The following is a 22,400-nucleotide window of genomic DNA, read 5'->3' as shown; positions in this document are numbered from 1 at the left end:
GGTAGCCAAGGGCTCCTGGCTTTCCTCAGCCGTTGCCTCCCCACACCCCAGCCTTAGCCCAGCCACATAAGAGCCCCTAGAGACTGTCCCGTGTCCATGAAACCACTATCTGAACATGCTTTGTAGCAGTATAGATTATGAGCCAGCTCTAAAGATGCAGAGGGACTGCTCCCATCAGGCTGCACATGGCCATATCAAGATATGTTATGGACACAGCAATCTTAAGCCAGCCTGAACCAGATCACTTGGCTGCATGGCTGGATCCTTATCTTCCTACCAGCTGGGTAGGGACGAGAAGATGTTCATTTTGGTGGGAGAGCGTTCAAGCTGTGGGAAGTGGGGGAGGGCTCTTCTTTTCCCTCACACTGGCAAATCCTATTCCCTCTTGCCTTGCTCATCTTGACATTGGCTCTGCACGGGCAATGGCTTCCCCACTGCCTTGCCGTGTGGAGGTTACACCCCCTCTCCTCTCTGCTCCCACAGGATTGCTCTTACCCTGCCAACAGCATGGAGAGTGTGCGTGAGCTCCAGGACCCACTGTTGGCCAAGGCTAACAGGCACCTCCACAGCAGCTATTCTTACCACCAGCACCACAGCCAAGACTACCCCGGCCACCACTGCCAAGGGAAACTGTACTCCTACATCTTCCAAAACACTGGCGGAGCCAGGACTCACCAGCTGCTGGATGCCAGCTCCCTGCAGCTGGCTGTGGAAGCCTTGTACGGCCCCAATTTCATCCTTGTGAAAGATGAGACTGCTCTCAAGGCAAAGGACAGCAAGACAGAGAGCTGTGAGACCACTTTTACAGAAGGTAAAGAGGTTCTGTCTGACAGTCCTGATGGGCATGATGTACAAGGGTCCTGCCTGGTAGAGAGTGACATCCGCATCCAAACAGTGTCCTATGAGGTGGAGGAGGAGGAGCTCCAGGAGTATGAGGTGAGCTTTGTGCGGAGGGTTGGTGTAACATACCTCCCGTGGTGACTGGGCTGTGCTTGGCTGCCCTCCCAGACCCCACTCTCTCCTTTCTCCTCAGTCTCTGTGCACCCAGAATTTCTTCTTTCTGCTTAAAATTCCCTCTCTTTCCCCTAAGCATGGACCTCAGAAGGTCACCAGCTTTTCTGCTGGCAGCCTGGAAGCCGGGGCCACCTCTGCAGCTTATGGTAACAGGAACCCTTTGACAAGGGCAATCTGTGGCCACCGTGTTGCTGAATGTAATGGGAAGCAGCGCTGCTGTTGCATAACAGTGACATTCACATGCATGATGTCAGTGCAAGAAAGCTTAATATATCAGAGCAGGATGGATCTTGCAGGGAAAGAATAAAGCTGGCAAAGCAGCCTCATTCTGCACATTACCCAGGACCTGGCAGGTCCCCAGAGCATGCTGGAGCCAGTGCCCATCTGCTGGCACAGCTCTGCTGCTACCCTGAGGGCCTGTGGCATGACTTCCCCGGCTCTCCCCACCTCTCCGTGGCTTCCCACAGCACGCATTGCTGCCAAACAGCTCAGCTGGGCAGGCCGTGGCCAAACACAGGCAAGCTGATGGCAGTGACGTGAGAAATGGGATTGCTAAGAGGGCAGAACACACTGCCACCGTGATGGAGGCTCCAATTCAACCGCTTTCCTTCAATCTCTAAATTAGTTTAGCAGGATATCGATCTGCTGGTCCCTAATGGGGTTAAGGCACTTTGTTTAAGTTTGTTTAAGCTGACAAACGGCCAGCTCCGCCAAAGCTCCAGATATCTCAGTGTAAGAATATCTCGCAGGGAAATCCTAGACCCCAGCCGGTGAGCTCAGCAGTGTTCTGGCAGGAAGCCGAAGTGCCTGAATGTGCTGAGCCACGACTTTCCTCACCAAACCCGGCTGAGCTGCCAGAAGATTTCTGAAACTCAGGCCTTGGATGTGAAGCTGGGAGGTATGTGAGGACCTGGAGCAGGACTGAGCAGGAGCTGGGAGGAAGGACAGGGCTGCAGGGCATGTGGGGTCACTGGGGGTCATTGGGAGCAGTGGCTGGGCCAGCTGGGCTGCGGGGCAGCTCATGGAGGTGTGGGTGCAGCTCCCTGCAGGCCCTCACTTTGTTTATCTTTGCAGAACGACTCCTCTAGTGACAGTGAAAGTGAGGACCAATTCCTGATGCTCCCCCCCCGCGACCACCTTGGCCTGGCCCTGTTCTCCATGCTGTGCTGCTTCTGGCCCTTGGGAATTGCTGCATTCTACTTCTCCCAAGGGGTAAGAGATTCCCGGCCGTGGGCTTCTTTGCTCTCTTGCATGTGCTCAGCCCTGCAGCAAAGGGTCCTGCAGGGCGCAGGTCATCCTGTTGCCCATCTCTGTGCCCAGACCCCTGAGGGCCGGGGCAAGGGGTGCTTCTTGCTGCTGGATGTCTGTATAGCTGCTGTGAAAGTGCAAGTCCTTCAGCTGCTGGCAGCTGAACTGCTCTCCTGGGCATTCAGGTGCAATTCAGGGAACTGGGGTTCCTGTTGCTCCTGGGTCTCACCCTCCAGCAAGGCAAAGGAACATGGCATTTTCCATCTGCCCTCCCATTCTCCAGCAGTAATGAGACCCTGCTCTGTGATCCCACCTGCTACTCATGCTCTGCAGACCAGACATGCTGGAGACTCTGGTCCCCATATCACCATACCTTTGTTTCTGCTCCTCACACATTAAATTCTGTGTGCTTGCACCAGGCTGTGTGAAGCTGGAAAGCTTCGTAAGTGTGTAACAGTAGCATCTGGAACAGAGCCAGTGAGAGGACTGGGACCTGCAAAGTGGATGATTTCATGTTTCTGCACATGGTACAGCATGGCATGCTGCATTCTCCATGTGATAATGTGCTTCATACAATTCAAACGTAGCTCTGCTATAATTACCACTCGGGCTCACTCTGTGGGGCAAAGAATATCTTTTTGGCTGTATCTGTGCACAGTGTCTACCCTGATTTTAACAGGTCAACTAGAGCACCAGCCATGAGCAATGCTGACAGCAGCTCTGAGTGCACCCCGAGCATACAGGGCAGCTGGAAGTTGCCAGCCGGTGAGCTAGCACTCACATCACCTTCATTGCTGGCTTCACTGGCCCTTCTTTGTCAATAAGTTTCAGCTGAAGATTCAAAATCTTCAGATTCAGAATCAAACAAAATCTTTTAAATGTCATTAAACATAAAGTATTCAAGAAACGTGTCCATGTGGCACAAGGGACATGGTTAGTGAGCATGGTGAGGATGAGCTTCTGGTTGGACTGGATGATCTTAGTGGCCTTTTCCAACCTTAATGATTCTATGATTCTAAATGGCCTATTGCCCTCAGTTTGATGCTCTCCTAGCACTCCTGGGATAAGGTAGCCAGCTGATTCAGCTGTACACTTAGAAAGCACAAAAGCCACAGCTCCTACATAGTCACAGTATTCTTCCTGAGATCTTTTTAAATACAGAGTGATCAGCAAAAATGCAGAGCATCAGCAGACTTCCCACTTAGCCCACTCAAGGCAACAAAATCTGTTCGCAAAGCACAGTGACATAACCACATTAGAATGCACTCCACGATAAATTTAAGTATCAAAAAACACAGCACTAGCCTAGGGCTCTTCTCAGGTTCATACAGAGAGGGACATCTGCACAGGGGACAACAGCGAGGCCACTTATCTGAGACTCCTTGCTTTGAATAGCAGAATATGGACCTCTAATTTGGCATGTTTTTGGGTGCCTGTACATCCCACTTTTAGCTTCAGCAGTTGAATGAGGCATGCTCCAGCTCGTGCACATCCATCCCTCTGCGTGTGGCTGCCTGTTGCACACAGGTGAGAAGGTACAGTAGTGTGTGCTTCTTCTCCTTCCAGACCAGCAAGGCTGTCTCCAAAGGAGATTTCCACTTGGCCAGCTCAGCTTCCCGCCGAGCTCTCTTCCTTGCCGCGCTCTCTATAACCATCGGTACAGGCGTGTACGTCGGGGTGGTGGTGGCACTTATCGCATATCTCTCCAAGGGGGGCCACGTGTAACTGCTGCCTGCACACCAGCATGGTCCCCAGCCACCAGTCCTCCTGGAATCAAGCCTTCCTGTGGAGCACAGGGTGCCAGTGCTTGCAAGGGCTTCTGGCATAGCAGGACCTCGGATACCCCGTGCCAGCTCTTTCCCTTTTCAGACACACAGTAGATCCTTGGAGATACTCAAAAGCCACCTGGACGTGGCTGTGGGCAAGCAGCTCCTAGGAGGTCCTGCTTGAGCAGGGCTTGGACCAGATGCCCCCTGGAAGTCCTCTTCCAGTTTCAACTGTTCTGTGTCCTCCCTGGTACTGTGGGGTGACACCATCTGACAGCAGGGAACTGAGTAGTGACCTGACCGCTGGGGCCAGGAGGACCACACTGGAACATGTGTAAAAGCTGCTGCTGGCTACTGCCACCATTCTGCTCCAGGGCCACCACTTGCTCTCCCAACCTTGCAGTGGGGACAGCCACCACCGATGCCCAGGCTTTGCCCATGAAGGGGACAGGCAAAGAGGAACGACTGCTCTTTCTTTTGGGCATTTGGGGCCCTGGTGTGGATTCAGGACTCCTATGATGGGGACAACAATCTCCTGTCAGTGTCATGAGTGGCACCTGGCCCTTCAGCTGCAGCAAAGGAAGAGGGTGCAGCATGAACATGACCAAAAGGCATGCTCTGGGGTGCTCTCTGCATCCTTTCCAGATGGACATACAGTAGCTAGCCTGCTCCGGATGAGAACCAAGAAGAAATGCAAGCTGGTGCTTGCAGACAGTCGACCTGATCACCAAAGATGGTAGCAAAATCCACAAGGTTTTCCAGTGTTCACAATGATTGTGCCAATAACTGTAGTTCAGAGCTCCAGAAGGGCTGGCATCCCATGGTGATCTGGAGATATTTGAAGTGGAAACTGCTGCCCACAACAAGACTGCGGGGTGTGGGGGGAAGATCTTAACTCTCAACACTGAGTTGGGGGTTTGCACACCAGGAGTGGGGAGCACAAGACTGGCACGGCATGCAGAGCTCAGGTGGATGCTGGAAGCAAGGATCCAGAGAGGCGGAGGCCTGGGGGGAGCACAGGAAATGGGGAGACCCCAACATACTCCTTCCCACATCTTGGAGAGGGGCATCTCCATCTGTCCAAAGGACTCTGCTGACTAGGAAGTACGGCACATCCATGCCTACAACTGACTTCTGTCAATTTGTATGTTGTCAGTGACACACCAAGTGCTTCAGGGATGGACACTAAGGCAGTGACTGCCCCAAAGCGCTCGGTTCAAAGGCCTTTCCTCACCCCTTCCCTGGTGCCCTCTCACCCCTCTGCCGCTGGCTCTGCAAGTAGCACAGTGTGCTCCTCACATGTACATTTCATCCTAAAGAAGCATGTTAGTATCTGCAATTCCTGTTGTACTCGAGCCATAAAGGAGAGAAGCACATCAGAGACCTGTTCAGCAGTTCTGAAAGTTCCCATTATGTTTTATAATGTGGAAGAGCTAATAAAAGAGCAGGCAAAACAACACTCTGCGCTAACGCAGGTCTGCAGAGGGAAGAGGTGAGCTCTGCAGGCTGCTGTGGGAGTGCTGAGATGGCCAACAGCTGAAGGTGTTCCGTGGCTCCCCATGGAGATGAGCAACCAGCTGGTGGCTGGGCAGCGTGGGGGGGAGCCGTGCTGCAGTGTGCATCACAGCCAGCAGCCTGTGCTGCGATGGCATGGGCTGTCAGCCATGAGGGGGGACAAGAATTGGGTAGAGAGAGGCCTGGAAGATTGCTGTTCAGGCTGTTCTGCCTGGAGGAAAAGCTTCAAATAAAATGTGTTCAAGGAAGATCTCCCTGCACACCTCTGGGTCCAGCTCCTGGTCCCTGCAGGACCATTCCCAACCTTTTCCATGTCTCATTCCTGCCCCTTCTTTAATTGGAGGCACAGGGGAAAGGACTGGGCTGGAGGACCAACAGAATTAAAGTGTTTTCCACTAATAGCCTGAATCTCTGATGAACTTGTAAAGAGGGGAAAAGGGGCCGAGCAAGCACATCCCTAAGGGAGGTATTATGCAAATGGAGAAATTAGTTGGAAACAGCCTGAAGGGAAACGTGGAAATTGAAATCTGAGGACCAGCACAGAGACTGCTGCTGAATAACTTATCACAGACGCCCAGCGTCTGCTGCAGCTGCTGGAGCACAAGCAGAAAGGCAGTGAGCACAGCAGTCAGGGAACAGGAGAGGTTCAGAAATGTGACTGAGCTAAGAAAAATTTTAAAAAAATCAAACCCAATCAGTAGGCACAGAAGAGATTATTCCCTCCTGTTCTCCCCCAGTACCCCTCGGCATCCTCAGCTCCATGGCAGAGTTCCATAGCTGTCCTGACCCCATGGGGCATTAATCTAAATTATGACACCTATTTGCAACTGAGCCTTCCCCACAGAGGCTGCAGGTTCTGCTGCAGGTTCTGCACCCCCAGCCCCAACCTACTGCATGGGCAGGATCCTGCAGCCCCCCAGGCCCACTGCTCAAAAATGCCCATCTCAGCACCGTGGTCCTACCAGCACCTCTAAACCTTGCCCTGGGCTGGTGACACCACAAGGCCAGAGAGGGCACAGTGCAGGGTGTCCATCTGCCCCACCTGTGTGTATGGGCAGACAGAGCCCCTTCCTAGGAGGAGCTGATCATCTTCGCAAAAATTGCCACTGCCACTCCATGTGTGTCCTCTGGGGATGGCAAAGAAGGAGCTGGAGGAAAACAAGCACAATCCATTCTTCTCCTCTTTTAACGGCACAGCCAGTGTTCTTCCTTCACATCAATTCAGTGTGGAAATAGCTAATTGAGATTGGATATGTTTTCTATTCCTGCTAAAAAAATAATCAAGGAAAACAATGCATCTCAGCACATCCCTGAGGCAGCCTCCCCTCTCCCCTTGTCTTCCCACAAACAGCCTGCAGCAGGGCACCCACAGCCATGCCACCTCTCTGTGACCTAGGGGAAGGTTTTCAGGAGAAAAGCCAATCAAGGGCCGCCACTGCAGCATCAACTCTGAGAGCAGGGTGCTCATTACCCCTCCTCCACCATCCTCAACACAGGAACTTGCCATGGGGCTGAGCTGTCCCACTCTGCTTCTGCCCCCATGTCCCCATCATGCCGAGGTGGGGGGATGCTTGGGAATGGTCGGGCAGCACTCTGCAGGACTCTCATGGAGTTCTTTTCCAAAACTCATGTTTTCCAGATGTTGATTGTGCTAAAACAATATAACACATCAGCATTCTTGTTGTGTAGCAAAGTAACAGCAGGGAATGCAGCATCTGGATTCTGGCTGAAAGGTACGGTACCGGGTACCACTGTCAAGCATAACTGGTCCAAAACAGCTATGATGGGTTTTAAAGGGTTACTAATATTGCAGAAGATCTGCATGTCCCAAGGACAAAGTCCTTAAGGAATAGCATGAGGATTGATCTTCTACCACATTTACATTAGCAAGTCAGCATAGGAAGGAGGGATGCACTGGTGACATTTGCTAATGAGACAAAATCAGGAGGATCTGGAAATACAGAATAGAAGTAAAACAACTCAGCAGACCAGAGCAGCAGTGCTGGGATGGGATTGAGCAGTGGGAAATGCAAAGGAGTTGAATGGAGATCCAGATAATCTCCTTTTCTCCTCATCTTGTCCTCCCTTCCCCACATACATTTTCTCAATAATTAATTGGTTTTGTGTTTGCCGGCTCGGATCTGAATGGCAGCACTGACTTCTCTGTCCTGTGGCTGCATGTCTTCCCAGTGGTTCCAGTGAGGCCCAGGAGCTGTTCATGCCCCCAGGAGCTGCAGGAGCCTGGGCAAGCAAAGCCCCACTGCAGGACTGCCTAAGGCAGCTCTGCTAATGGGAAGGTAAGGGGGACCACCGGGGATCCAGGAGCTTTTGTAAAGATCACTTCTATCACGAAAAACACATCTAGAAAGCCAACTGCTAACTAGCTGCAAGCTAAATTTCAAGACTGCTAATTTTTGAGCCCAGGGGAAGGACAGCTTCCAGGCGGAGACTACTGCCCACCACAGCCACAACAGCAGAGCTCCTGCACTGCCAAGGAATGGCACCCAGACCAGCTCTTCCCAGCTGCAGGCCATTACCGCTCATTAAGTCATTTGGAGTAGCATGGTTTATGAGGCAGACTTATTGCCCTGCTAACTGCCACACTTAACATCCCGGTTTAACAGGAGCACTCACCTTGTAACCCATTCAGTTTTACTGCAGGGATGATCTTCTGCCTCCATCAGCCAGCATCTGCCTTTGCTCCATCTGCTTGTGTTGTCACCAGGTGGGATGGTGCTCTTACCCACCTGAGGACAGGAGGGAATGGCAGGATGGCATCACTGTCCCCGTACTCCAAGCACCCCTGCCAAACTCTGGCCCTGGTAACATAGCTGTGACCCAGGCAGAGCCTCACTACCTCAGTCTGACACAGCATGACAGATGTGAACTGTGCATGGGCAGGGGCTGCTCCCCATAAGGTTTGTGGCCCCCAGCCTCTGCATTTCAATCTCCTTTTACTGTTTTCATTTCGACCTTGGCCTTGGTTGGTGCTTCAAGTGTCCACCTGCAAGGGATCTCAGTGACACTGGAACTAAACACCTCTCTGTGTCGGCAAAAGGAGAAATGTATTGCACAGCACATGGCAACACAGGGCAGAGCCACTAGGACTGCCTTGATTCATGTCCTACTGTCATTTAGGCATGAGAACAGCAGGTAGCCTGCAAGTTCCACCCCCCTACCACCATCATGCCATGCAAGAGCTGCTGTCTCAGCACCAGAGGGAGGGAGGTATCTGTGAAGGCTGCTGGAAAAAGAACAGAAGGTGTCTGCCTTTAGCAGCACAGCTTGCAGCCCCCTGCAAAGGGAAAGCTCAGTGCTGACTGCTGAAGAATCACCTTGGTCCCACTTTGTGATACTAAAGCATGGAATACCCCCCATCTTCCCACTGTGTAACATGTATATGTGCACATGTAAAACTCTTGGAAGAATGTTATTTTTACATGACTCCCCATCCAGGCACCCAGCTAAGGACAAAGAAAGCATAATACCTGGATCTCCTCAAGCATTTTGCAAGAAAATAGTAGATTACTGAGCAGCAGCCTGATGCAAGGTGTGCAAAAATCCCCTTTTGAGAGGAGTCAGACAATGGTAACAAAGATGAACCATCCCTCCACTCTGCGGAGGGCTGGGAAGTCCCCACAGGCTCTCCTGCTCTCCCCCAGCAAATACACAGTATGCTGGATGTAAATCCCAGCCCCATCCCTGCTGCTGTCCACAGCTCAGAGCCCCCTGAGGGACCTGAGCTTGGTGGTCACACAAACCATCCTTTGTCCCCTAGGTTCAGTAGAATGAAGGCACAGCTTTGCTCTAGAGGCCTTGTGCACCTTCACAGCTTACTGCTGCCATGGAGAGCAGTTACCTCGAGTCCCCAGCAGTTCAGAGACACAGATAATCATTCTAGAGTAATTACCAGCTTACTCCCTTGGAGGAGTTCACTGGTGAGAAATCACTGGCAGCTAATTACTCCAATTACTTCCTGACACACAGAGCTCAGAGCTCTCTGCAGTGGCACCAAGCATTGCTCAGCATCTCCCTGCACCCCAGTGCAGGGGCCTTCCCACAGTGCATGGCTCTTCCCGCAGCACCCACCACCCCCAGATCCCTCCTATGAGACCACACACAGTATTCATTCTCCTCACAAAGAACATTTTCTAGGGGTGTATCAATGGTGGTGAGATCCTGCTGGCGCTCAGCACTGTTCCATCACATCACTAGGGCTTCCTAAGGGTGCCCACAGGACCATTCTGATCCCTCATGCACAAGGGAAGAACCACACAGGACTGGGAATGGAAGTTTTTATTGCTTTTAATTCTTACAATTTGGGTGTGCACAGCCATGACTGCCACAGGCATGCTGTAAAGTGACAGCCACGCCACACTGGACTTGTAGCATGATTCAGGGAAAGCAAAGACTTAGGGCCTGCAGCACCTGGTCTCTGCCCTACAGCAGGCAGACACCTTCACACAGGCACTAGGGAAGAGACACAGAGGATAAGGCAGCTCTGAGAGAGTTAAGGACCACAAAAGAGGTAATTGCTACAAGACCAGAAAAGTCCTGTCAAGATGCTTCAGTGCCTACAAAAGATGCCAGCTTCTGGCTTGCTAAGGGAGCCCAACATGTTCCCAGCATAGATTGCATCAGGGACACAAAACAACCCCCCCTCCCCTCTACCTGCCTCTGTTTCCTCTAGGGGAAATCAGGGCAGCCAGGACAAGTATTAAAAGCCACAAAGCCCAAGCAGCATCATATAAAGCCTTCAACCTCCTTAACAAGGAGGAGCACAGATCAGAGATTTATACTTCAGTGCTGAGCACTCCTCCAGCCCCTCCTTCTCACCGAGGGGATGCTGGGCACCTCTATGCTGAGTTCTGCATGTCCCCATCACTCCTCCACACAAATTCCCAGGACAGAGAGGCCTTCAAACCCTCTACCTCAAGTATACACTGGAAGCCTGACAGAATCCTATGACCCCTACTTGATCCCTGAGTGCAAAGAAGGCAAAACCCTTCTGCCCCTCTCCTTTGGGGCAGTCAGTACCTGCCTCCCACTCCTTCCATCTCCAGGAGCGGGCACTGCGTAGGCATTCTCATACCTGATTCAATCACATAGAAAAAAAAAAAAAAAAAAAAAAAAAAAAAAAAGAGACTACAAACAGAAAAAAACAAACCAAAAGTTTGACCTGGGCCCTGGCTTGGACACCCCACCAGCAGGTCATAGGGCACATCAATGGAGAACCACAGCCAGGTGGACCTCATGCATCCACAAGGGTCAGCCCATCATGCAGGGCACGCTTCCACATGTAGTAGGTGGAGCGGGCTGTGAGGGGGAAGCGGGCACTGAACTCCTTGTAGGTGGGGAAGGTCTTCGACTCAAAGCGCTGCTGCAGGAACAGCTTGGCTTGTGCCTTGAACTGGGTGGTGGCAATCACATCCATCACAAACATCTGACTGTTGGCTCTCTCTGACACAGGGTAGCCTGAAATGGTGGCATTGTACGGAGTGGCTGGTGCTGACTTGTCCAGATGCTTGGTTGCTACCTCCATGTGGAGCTGGGGCTTGACACTTGGCTCAGATCTCTGCAGTGCCAGGGAAGTAATCCTGTTCAAAGGCCGATTGGAGCTGCAAAGGCGATGCTGCCCAGATGCTCGGCTGCTACCCTTCCAAAACCAGTAGGTTGTGGAGGAGAGTGTTGGATAGCGTAGGCAAAACTTGCTGAATGGCAGCTGCCACTGCTGGACCTGTCTCCGGGCCACATCTCGCAGCCGCTTCCTCCAGCACAGAGAGGGCTTGAGCTGCAGGAGACTCCTGGCTGCCGGCTGATCTCCATTCAGCTTCTTCCTAGCAGGCAAGCTGCTTGGTTTCAGCTGCAGAAGTGGCTTTTCCATGGGTAGAGGTTTCTGGTTATTCAAGGGAGGCTGGGGAGGTTTGAAGTTGGGGTTCTCTTTGATTGCTTTTCTTCGCCAATTGTAGTAAGTGGACCTGGAGATGCCGGGGAAGCTGTGCTTGAAGCACCTGTAAGGCACCAGAGTGTTCATGGAGATGCATTTCTCCAGGTAAGATTTGGCTCCTCGCATGAAGATCCCTGCTTGGACTGGGTCTAGGGAAGGACTCGGGGGCCTTAAACTTGCCTCTGCCTTTGTTGGCTCATTAACATCAGCCTTCTTTGGAACCTCCCTGTGAAGCTCCCGCAACCCATGGGCCTCAGTCAGATCAGAGGTATCACCATTGACCATGCTCTGCATCTCATGCTTCCAGGCATAATATGTGGATCGGGAGATTTCCGGAAACATTTGTCGGAAGTGCTGGAGCGGGACAACGTTGCCCTCTTGAAAGCAGGACTGGAGGAAGTGTTTAGCTGCAAACCTGGCAGCCGCTTTCTGCCGGTGTTCCCGAGACTGGCGCTTCCAGCGGTAGAAGGTGCTCTTGGTGATGCTGTACCTGTCACGCAGGTTGGAGTAGGTCAGCTGGGGGTCACTATTCAGCAGCTCCAGAGTCTTCATGGGCTGGACAGGAGGCTCTGATGAAGGTATGGTAGGTTCCAGCTCCTCCAGACCAACTACAGCCACAAAGTACTGTGCTTTGAAGACCTGCCTGGAGAGCTGCTGCCCTGACCACATGATGTGGAGAGTGGAGGTCTGAGGGCCACACTTCCTGGGCCGGATGAGCCGGTTGAAATATGGCCGGATCTTCAGGTTGCTCATGGGATAGATTGAGTAGATGTTACACTGCAGCACTGAGGCAAGAGCATAGACATGCCACATATTGGCAAAGGTGCCAGGAAAGCAGGTAGCTTTGATATCTGCATCGAAGATAGCCTCCAGGATAGCCATGGGGAGGCTGGTCATCTCTGGTGTCTCCTCCGTGCAGAGTGAGTAGCGGGCAGCCTGCAGCATCACCTTGGAGTCAATCATGCCACTCAGGTAGTACTGCTTGTGCAGCAGCATCTCCACCACTGTGCGCACCTGCAGCTCCAGGCTGAGGCTGGGGTTGCCCCAGAGCAGTACACTGGCTGCCTCAAAGAGGCGGTTCCCCTCACCTTTGCAAACCAGAGGCAGCATGTTACTTGGAGCATCCTCTGGGTACAGGCTCCTGGCTACTCGATCAACTTCTAGCTCCTCTTGAAATTGCCTCCTGCAATAGCCAGGCAGGGAGAAAGATGAGAGGGTCCTCTCTGCCTCCAGTGCAGCACTGGCAAGGCCCTCCAGACCAAAGCATTCGGTGGCTTCCTGCAGCTCCTGCAGCACAGACTGCACCAGCTGGTGCCGCTGGATCATCCTGAAGGACAGCAGAAAAGCAGAAGTCACTTGAGATCTAGGCAGGACACGCTCCAGACTGACAGGGCCAGCTCTTCCCTGAAGGTTAGGAAAGGGGAAGAGTATAGAGGAAAGGTCCCTGTTCTCCCCACACCCACAATCCCCCCCAAGGAGAAAGGACAAAGCCTAGCCCTACAGGCAGACCTGGGACAGGGACGTGGACTCTGCCTGCTCTCCAGTGACCTCCTGTGGGCAGCAGGAATGGCACACGGCCTCCAGAGATGCATGCCTGAGATGGACAGTGAAACTGAGGACTGACTGTATCCACTGGGGAAGGAGATGGGGCACTCCTTGCCCTGCACAGCAGGCTTCGTACCCGGCCTCACACCTGCAGCTTGGACCCTGCTGCCAGTGTCTACAGTCAGCAATGAGAAAATCTTGGAGGTAAAGCATTTGTCATCTCATCAGGGACAGAGCAATGCTGTACAGGGGCACAGAGGGACCAGACTACAAAGTGTTCAGCCCAGTAGAAGGTACAGAGTTTGCTCCCTCCCTCGAAGCAAGGCTCTGCTTCTGCAACCATCTCATGCAACTAAAAGTCACCACAAAACCTGAGATGGGAGAAGCAGCTGAAGCCAATGCAGGCATGGTTACTACTGCCTGAGCTGACACTAGGTGTCACTTGCTGCTCAGCAGAGAAACACTGTCAGCCGAGGCAAAGGAGCAAAAGGAACCCTAACAGTTAGGAGGCAGCACAGAAGAGTAGATGGGGCAATAGCTGAGTGGGCAGCTTAGAGGCTGTGTTGAGTCCTCTTCCTCCTTCCAGTTTCAGCAAGCCCCAGTCCTGTGAGCCACTTTTCACTCAAGCAATCCAAGTAGTCAAACTAGCATCCCCTGCTTTGTTAGTGCTCCTAACACCTGCATGGTTCTGCTTCTGCCACTCCCGGAGTTCCCAGTGGGCTACACACTTTACCCCACAATCCAGCCCTTTCAGTACATCCCTTTCCAGCACTGTTTTGCCAACAGCCAGCCTCTCACAGCCCCTCACTCTGCCTACCCCCATTTGCCCACAGTTCACAACACTTCCTCAGAGCAGCCCATTCTGGTCCATTTTCTCCTCATGCATAGCCCTGCTCATTCACGTGACACCCCCCACATATCAGGCATCACTTTGTAGTCTGCCTCATTCCTATCCCAGCTGGAGACTCACCTTCCCACAGCACTTCAGAGGTATCGTTATGCACTCTCAACTCTGCAGGGAGATGGCAAAACAGCAGTGCCAGGCAGGAAAGGCAGCAGTCCTGGAGCAAAGCAGATGTCCTGCCTGACCTTTCCCTATTCTCAGTCCTGTTACTACAGTATCTACAGCCTGGTCACAATCAAACAGCAAGTAGAACAAGGTGCCACATATCACACTGCTATACCCGAGCTGCTTCACCCCAGGGAGCCTCTGTGCTGCTGTTGACCCTTCCCTTAACCAAGTCAGCTCCCCTCCCTGCCTTCAGATCCTCCACATCTCTTGCATGATGGAGGTCAGCTGTGGGGAATCACCCAACAGAGTCAACACAGGAGACAGCACACAGTTAAGAAAGGCACAGACTTGCCCTCAAAATCCTCAGTCCAAGTCAGTATGGGGTTGTCTGCTGGGTCTGGCTGGGATGGAGTTAATTTTGTGCACAGCAGCTCCTGTGGTGCTATTTTACATTTGTAACCAACACAATGCTGATGACACACTGAAGTTTTAACTATTGCTAAAGAGTGTTTGCAGAGCATCTAGCCCTTCTGTTTCTCACTCTGTCCCTCCAGTGAAGAGCAGAGGTGACCCTTGGTACAGTCAGACAAGGAGGGCCACAGCACACCCAAGCTCTCATTCTCCATGGCCACATTGCCCTACAGCCTCCAGGAGAGCTGAGCGAGGTGAGACAAGTTTTTCCCTGGCAGGAATGAGAAACCAGCACAGGCTAGAAAGCACCAGGCATACACCTGGTCCTTATGGCCTGGTGGCCATTTCCCATTCCCTTACAGCTTGAGGGGTGAAAATAGAAGCATGGAATTAAATCATTTTAAGTAATACTCCACAATCTCAATGTCACTGCCAGCTTCTGCTGCCTGGAGCTGGAGCAGCAGGATCTCACAGGCACGCCTAACGCAAGAGCCACAGCTCAAGCATCACAGATAAGCTCTGAGCTAGCATGCAAGGGGCCAGGCAAGGCAGCAGCAGAGGATGTACAGTAGCCAGGGTAAACTCCTTCACTCTCAGCATGGAGGAGCTGCTGTTTAGTGAGGGTTTTCCCCTTTTTCTCCTGCTGAACACAACAGACAAGCACTTCCCAAACCATCCTAACTCCAAGAACCAAGCAAGGGAGCTTTTCCCTGCTGATAAAGGAGGCTTTAACTAACCTGGCCTCTTTTGCATTGTAACAGATAAGCAAGCACTTGTAGATCACATTCCCTCACCTAAACCGATGGGCTGGTGGCATCCAGTAGTGCAAGTTCCCCAAGCCAGCCCCAATACGCTCCCACCAGCAGGAATCCAGGAGACTGAGACCAGCAGCACCCAGCAGGGCCGTGCTGGAGCCCCATCAGCTCAGAGTTCCTTCTGAGCTCCAGCTGCAGCCTCAGGCTACCATAGCAGCAAGGGCTTCCACCAGAGTCCAGCGAGAGAAGCCTGCTCCTAGCACTCACATTCCCACCTCTAGGAAAGAGGTAACACTTGAAGAGCAAGAGGGGAAAAAAAAAATACAAGAAGAAAAACAAACAAACAAAAAACCCACTGGTACTAACCCAGGCCACAGCATCACAACTACATCTGCCCAGGGACATTTCCTTAGGAAGGGAAACTTATGCCCGAGCAGCACCTGACAACAGGCACAGCCCTGCTCCGCGGACACACACGTGGGCAGCTCCGCGGCCACCCGGGGCTCTCCCACAGAGCAGCAGCACCGGGCGCGGCCCCGCGGCGCGACCGGAGCGGAGCTCCGTGCCCAGCGGGCCAAGTTACAGCCCGCCCTGTCGCCCGGGGGACAAAGGGACGCGCAGCCACGGGGGATGAGAGCCGCCGAGCCCCGCCGGGAGCAGCCCAGAGGGACGGGACGGCTCTGCGGAGCACCGCGCTGGAGAGGAAGGGAGGCCGAGAAAGCGGCGGCGGCCGCCGTCGGGGCAACCCCGACCACACTCACCTGGCTCCACGGGTCGCACCCCACCCGTGCCCTCCGCCGCTCCGCACCTTTAAGGGCGGCGGCAGGAAGCGGCGCGGAGCCGCCGCCGCGGCCCCGGTGCCAGCCCCGCAGTGACCCTCGGGAGCGGGCGGCCGCGTGCGGCGCCGGGCCGGGTCGGGCCGGGCCGCCCCTCCCCGCCGGGCTCGGCTGGGCTCGGCTCCCCTCCCCCGCCAGGAAGCGGGCCATCCCCGCCGCCCCGGCCCAGATGAAAGCGGAGCGGGACGGGGGTCACTTCCAAAGCTAAAGTGATAATGGCCATTGTCCTGCCGCCGCCGCGCTTAAAGGGCCCGCGGCGCCCGCCTCTACAGCAGCCTGCTCGGAGCACCCCAGGATGCTGCGGCACCCACCGCCACCCGTGCCCCACGGTGTCCTGCTGTCCCGCAGCAACCTTGGATGGCTGTAGCGCAGCTGTGCACTTGGGTTGCTGATGTCTGCCCGGCCCTTGTGCTCGGCGTGGTGAAGGCATGTGCCACTGCATGGGTGCCAGGTCTGGAGCAGACAACGCTGTGGCCATTGGACACGTGTCCAAACCTGAGACCACTAGATCTATGAGGGCCCCAGAACGTTCTAGTTTGTCTGCAGGAGGCACCCAGATGACAGCAGCCCTTTTCTTGACCTCACCTCCCATCCACGTTTGTGCCACCCACCTGGGTCAGCCTTCCTTCCTACTATCTCTGTCCTGCTGCCTAATCTCTGGCCCTGGGTCCCCCTCCTTAACTCCCATACAGACAATGGGTCCATCTGGGGCATCATGTGAGGCTGTGCAAACAGAGCGTGCGCCAGGCACGTCTCTCCAGCATCTCTAAGCTTCCAAACTCAGTTCCACCCTGTGTCTTCCTTGCAAGCTCTGAGCACCCAGAGAAAGGTCCTCCAGGACCTTTCTCTTCCCAAGCTCTCCCTACCCAAACCCTTGCCTATTCCAAAGTTCCAGCTGAGCCCTGGGCCTCCCACCGCCCACTGAACCACTCACTCCGGAGATCTCCTGACTTCTCCTAGTCACCACCCTGGGACATGCTGGTGAGGAATGAGCAGTATGGAGACTCAGGGGTATGGAAACTGCTGCTGGCTGCAGTCACCAAGGGTTTACAGTCCCAGCCAGTGAGTTGGCCAATGGCTTGGCCACCGTCCAAATCCCAGGGCTGGGGCAGCTCAGAAATATTCCTACTCATCCAATCTTAGGAATGCTTTTCCTTCAGAGCAAGACCTACCTCAAAACAGGGCCCCCAGAAGCTGGTCTGCTCCTGGGTGTGGGGGCTCAGTGCATTTTAACAGGGGGGAGGCACAACTTTGCCCACAGGGACTGGTCATCAGGCTCCTCACCAATTGGTCTCAGTGCTTCATCATCCTGCACCTACCCTGTGAACTCTGGCTGTAGGCAGCATCTGGCCTCTCCACCCCAGCCTTGGGGAAAAGCCTGGGCCACAATACAGTCCCCTCTTGCAGTGAGTGGCCTGAAATCATCCCTGATGTCAGACACACCATGAGATTACTGCCCTGTGCACAGCCACCAGCAGGGAACTTCACTTTAGACACTCATTCTGCTGCAATGTTTGACAATAAGAGGACTGGTGGGGACCCCAGTGATGAGATTCTTGTGCACTTTGGGGAGGAAACCAAACAAGGACCTTTCACACAGGAGAAGTGCATCCTGTTCCCTCTCCAGATGGGGCTGAATGTAGCCTGCTGCCCTCTCTCCCATCTTAGTTGAGGACACAGCATCGCAGGATAAATCACAGTACCCCTCTGCTGAGTTGCTTTCCACCTCCCCAGCAGTGCATACTCCAGAGCACTTTTCCCACTTCTCTTGTCTCACCTCCCGGCCCAGCATTGCAGGGGGAGGCTGGGTAAGGAGTTTGACAAGAAGATCGGGCTGGGCTCACTGCAAGCTGCGGACTGGCCCTGCTCTCTGCCACTTGTGTTTTCAGCCCCAGCCAGGAGCCAACTACTGGCTGACAGTGAACCCTGGGGCTCAGTGCTCACTGACAGCCCTTGTACTGTACACAGAACAATTGCACTGCAAGAAAGACAGACCAAAACTCTTCTCTGGTGAACTTTCCTGCCCCCCTCAGGAGGGAAAAGCCAGCTCCAGTCTTGCTATCAACCTGGCAAATCCTGGACGTGTTCCGGAGCAGGCCAATGTTCACAGCCCCAGCTGCTCAGCTCCCCTTCTCATCCTTCATCCTTTTAACTTCTTCGATTGCAAATGCAAAGCGGTGCTCACAGGGCAGTGAGACACTGGTAAATGCCAGAGTCAGCAGGGTCAGTGATTAACATAGGAGCTGGAAAACACACAAAGAAACAGCCTGGGCAGTTCTGTTATGCAGATCACTGCACACACCAGCTTCCAGCATATAAACAAGTAGTTAGCATTTTTCTGTTCCTTGGAAGAGTTCAGTGGGGGACCAGTGCACTCCTCGCTTTGGTGCAGGATGCTTCAGTATGACAGTGGGTCACGGAGACCTTCACAGTTCAGGTGTGGTTGTCAGATACTTCTCCGCCTGTTGTGCTTTAACTTGTCCCCCACTGCCCTTCCACTCAGAGCAAAGGCGCCTACATCCAGCTCTGCTTGGAACTTGGTGCTTTGGGCACAGACATCCAGCAGCACTGGAAGGCAGGTTTTACTGCTCCAGGTTTGGGGGAGTCCTCTCTCTAGTCAAGAGCAACCTCCATGATCAGTAAATACAATTTCCATTGACTTCAACCCAGTTAGAAGAGATGTCCCACGGACATGGTGCTGGATTCCTGTGCGACGTGGGACTTTCCCTGTCACTAGAATGCAACCATCCAATGGGACGACGCATGGAGACAATACTCACACAGTCAGCTATCCCCCCAGTAGCAAAACACCCCAAAACCACCTTCACTCTCACCTAGGGAACCTACAGGAGTGGAGGGAATCAGAACTCCCTACTCACTCCCCATGACTGAACCAATTCAGATGGGATGGGAAGTGATTAAAACATCTGCCACAGCCAAATGGCATTCAGAGCAGATCAGACTGTGGACTGGTTGCCAAAACCAGCTCTGGAATTGAAACAGGTTGTCCTAAATGAGATAAACTGACATGCCCATCCCTTCAAAAGCATCGCTGACGCCCTGGCTTCTGTTTTATTTTTCCCCCTATCTTTTTCTCTCCAAAGCGCTGCAGAGACTGAATATGAGTACTGACATCCCTCTGAGAAATAAGGGGAGCTGGGACTGCTGAGAGGCTGGCAGGACTGAGGAAGAGCATAGAGGGCTTTCAGGTGGATTCCAAGAAACCCTTGGCTGGGTTTCTCCATGAGGAGACAGCAATGAGCAGAGCTTGCAGCCCGAGCAGGCAACAGAAGTACGATCACTGTAGCTGCAGTCTGCCCACTGATCTTAGGGTGAAGGAATGTCAAGTTGCATGTGGTTCTGGTCTGATTGTGCCCAATGATTCAATGGATGGAACATCACTCTTTCAAGGACAGGCTGAGGCTGCTTGGGCTGTTCAGCCTGGAGAAGAGAAGGCTCTGAGATGGCCTGATAGCAATCTTTCAGCATCTTAAAGGGGAGCTACAAGAAAGAAGGGGACAGACTCTTTTGCAGGGTCTGTGTTGATAGGACGAGGGGAAATGCTTTCAAACCTAGAGAGGGGACATTTAGGTTAGATAGAAGGAAGAAGTTTTCTATGGTGAGGGTTGTGAGACACTGGAACAGGTTGCCCAGAGAGGTGGTGGAAGCCCCATTCCTGGACACAGTCAAGGCCAGGCTGGATGGGGCTCTGAGCAACCTGGTCTGGTAGGTATTCCAGTTTATTGCAGGAGAGTTGGATCAGATGACCTTTAAAGGTCCCTTCCAACTCTAAGGATTTAGGATTTAGGATTTCATGCCTCTGCTGTAGCCATTAACAAAACTCTCAGGTAGACTGAATGGTGGGTTCTGTGGAGAGGCTATGTGGGGAGATCCTTGCTCATTTCTATGCCTTCTTCCTCATGATGTTGGATGCCTGGCTGACAGGTATGTTCAGTTCTGCACTGGAAAGGAAAGCAGCAAACTATAGGGAGTTTTCAACCAGAAGCAAGGGAGCTGGTGTGATTGAATTATAGGAGACAATGTGAGGAGCAAAACCTATTTAGTGGTGCTGAAGTGAGAAGTGGCAGGAAGGGACAGCCCAGCATGTCAATCTCAGATGCTAGAAGGAATTAATGGGGATGACCTCAGCTGTATGACTGAGGATAGAGGAATGGGACAGAAGACAGAAGAATTTGGCCTGAACATTAGGAAAGCTTGGTGGCAACCAGGAGTTTGATCTCCCTCAGGGCAGCCGGGAGTTGGTCTGGGCATTAGATCCTATCCTGAACAAGGAAGCACCTAAGGCTCCTCCACATGCTGCTGCCCACCACTGCCTCCACAGTGACTCAGAGCTCTGCAGTGACTCAGAGCTCAGTGTCATTTCCCATCACTCACGTGAAACCCAGCACACCTTAGTGCTACTTCTATCCTGTTCCATGCAGATCAGTCAGCTCCCCACTGCTGTTTTCCTCCCTCATTCTTTTGTGGTACCAGGGGGCCTTAGTGCTGTCCTCAAGGGGGACACAGAGCATCCTGTCCCTCTGCTAGTGGTGGCTGCCTCCAGTTCACCTTCTGAGCAATGTTCAGGGTGGATGCCCTGGGCTAGCCCCAAAACTAGGTCCCATCTCTGATCATCCTCTGCTCAGCTCTGGGTTCTTTTCCCTTTTCCAGATAGGTTTCATCTTCTCAGAAGGAAAGTTTGAACTTGGTACTGGTGCCATGCCCTTGCTGCCTGAGGCACCGCACTCCTTCTAGGGTGGGAGGAACATCCCCGTGGAACAACAAGCAGTGCTCAGCACCAGTGAACAGCAGGAGCCACAGCCGCATCCTGGGGTCCTGGTAATGGGTGGGAGAGGGGGGAGAGCTGGGAACCTCTGAAGATTCAAAGTCAAGATCAAAGCGTTTCCCTCTGAAGCCCTAACACTCTCCTTCCCTCCCACTTGCACATAAAAGCACTCTGCCCTCAGCAGGCTCCCTATGCAGGAGGGTGGTGGGAGGAGGGGGCTGGCTTCCCCCTTGCTTTTCCTGTGTTACTAATAGCTCTTCCCAGAGGTGAAATACTGAAAATCCTTCCACTCCTCCTCCCCCATTCCTGCTTCTCTCCCAGATCCAAAGGGCCTGAAGTCATTTCAGTGACTGATTTCATGGCAACCAGGCCTTCACTGGGGCCAATGCCTGCACAGGGATGATGTGGTGAGCAAAGCCTTTGAAGTGTACAGTAGAAAGACACTGTTAGAGGTGAAGCACGAGGAAGGAGGATTTAAAAGAAAGCAGAGCTGCTGGGCCCACGGGAGGGGGAAAGGCTAATTAAGGCATGGAGCATGGAGGCAAAAGCAGAACCATTAAGATAGCACAGCAGGAGCTAACAGTATGGCTCCAGGGTAGCTTCAGCCACACTGAGCCTGGCCCCCTCAAGCTCTCCATCCCCACCCTCCTATTTCTAGGAGGAGAGGAGAGTGAGTGACTGCTGGTCAGATCAGGTGGCTGAAAAAACAACTGTTTTAGTTCATGCCCTGAGCTGAAGCTCAGGATGAGAGACAGCATTATACCTATCCAAAAGCCCCTAACTTACTACTGGTTAGAGGTGGGGCTAAAGCTTGCAGGTGATAGCAAACTGAAGAAGCTGCGAGCTCATATAGGCACACATGAAGAGGCTGGAGACTAAATGAGCAGGAAACAGGAGATACAGTTCTGGAAAGACCAGGAAAATGACATCCTTTTGGGAGTACCTCACTATGAACCATTGCAGAAAACCACACAAGAAAGGAAAGATCTGGGATGGGCAAGCTGAGGAAAAACAAGCAATGAGTTGAGACTGCTGTTCCGCGTTTGTTCCAGTGCTCAACAGCAACTCCCGTTTGTCTTAGGAGGCCCCAGGCACGGATGGATATGGAAAGCCAACACCGTGGGGAAAGTGGGTGCTGGAAGACCACACTGGTTCTGGGAGAAAGGTGGGAGGCAGAAGCAGTGCTGTAAAAGATGTAAATAATGCTTGGAGTATGGGGGTGGAGTGCTGCAGGATGCACTGCTCCTTAGTGCTTTATCTTGGCTGCCTCAGGGAGGTCCCAGGAAACCCCTTGACAAAGTACAGAGAGTGAGAGGAAGAGTTTGGGCACATCTCTGAGTACAGTCCCCTGCATGCCTTGGTGCTGGGAAGGCACGTTGTGGGCAGGCGGGGATGGGGAGCAGAGAGCCCCGCCATGAAGTGGCAGAGGACCCAGCCTCCATAATGTGCCGTGAGAGGATTGCTGTGAGCAGCCATCACCTCGGAGCAATGACTGACTGCAAAGCAGCCTGCATGGAATAAAATTCAGTCACTGTGAGACCAGCTTTGAGGCAGGGCCGATAGCA

At 53.1% G+C, this 22,400-nt stretch overlaps 2 protein-coding genes across 4 annotated transcripts in view; one reads left to right on the top strand and one right to left on the bottom strand.

Moving 5' to 3' along the window:
* Nucleotides 1–5,597, top strand: part of SYNDIG1L (synapse differentiation inducing 1 like) — a 30,227-nt gene extending 24,630 nt beyond the window's left edge. For all 3 annotated transcript variants that reach the window (XM_042870606.1, XM_042870621.1, XM_042870612.1), the window contains 3 exons: nt 484–936; nt 2,089–2,226; nt 3,829–5,597. In XM_042870606.1, coding sequence (XP_042726540.1) covers nt 484–936; nt 2,089–2,226; nt 3,829–3,987 — 750 coding nt within the window. In that variant the 3' untranslated portion in view covers nt 3,988–5,597. The remainder of the gene's footprint in view (nt 1–483; nt 937–2,088; nt 2,227–3,828) is intronic.
* Nucleotides 5,598–9,663: 4,066 nt separating this feature from the next.
* On the bottom strand, nt 9,664–15,988 carry VRTN (vertebrae development associated). Its single transcript, XM_042865911.1, has 2 exons — nt 15,975–15,988; nt 9,664–12,817 (listed from the first exon to the last, which is right to left on the bottom strand). Exon 2 carries the CDS (start codon nt 12,814–12,816, stop codon nt 10,795–10,797), a length of 2,022 nt encoding a protein of 673 aa, XP_042721845.1. The 5' UTR covers nt 12,817; nt 15,975–15,988; the 3' UTR covers nt 9,664–10,794.
* Nucleotides 15,989–22,400: the final 6,412 nt, after the last annotated feature.

Source organism: Lagopus leucura, unplaced genomic scaffold (genome assembly GCF_019238085.1).
Source record: "Lagopus leucura isolate 7727_CA_CO unplaced genomic scaffold, USGS_WTPT01 Super-Scaffold_1, whole genome shotgun sequence".
NCBI classification, from domain to species: domain Eukaryota; kingdom Metazoa; phylum Chordata; class Aves; order Galliformes; family Phasianidae; genus Lagopus; species Lagopus leucura.
Note: the sequence above shows the minus strand (reverse complement) of the source record. Positions and strands in the feature narration are given on the sequence as shown.

Excerpts from the sequence above, each read along its gene's own strand:
- VRTN (XM_042865911.1), bottom strand. The coding sequence starts at position 12,816 with ATGATCCAGCGGCACCAGCTGGTGCAGTCTGTGCTGCAGGAGCTGCAG.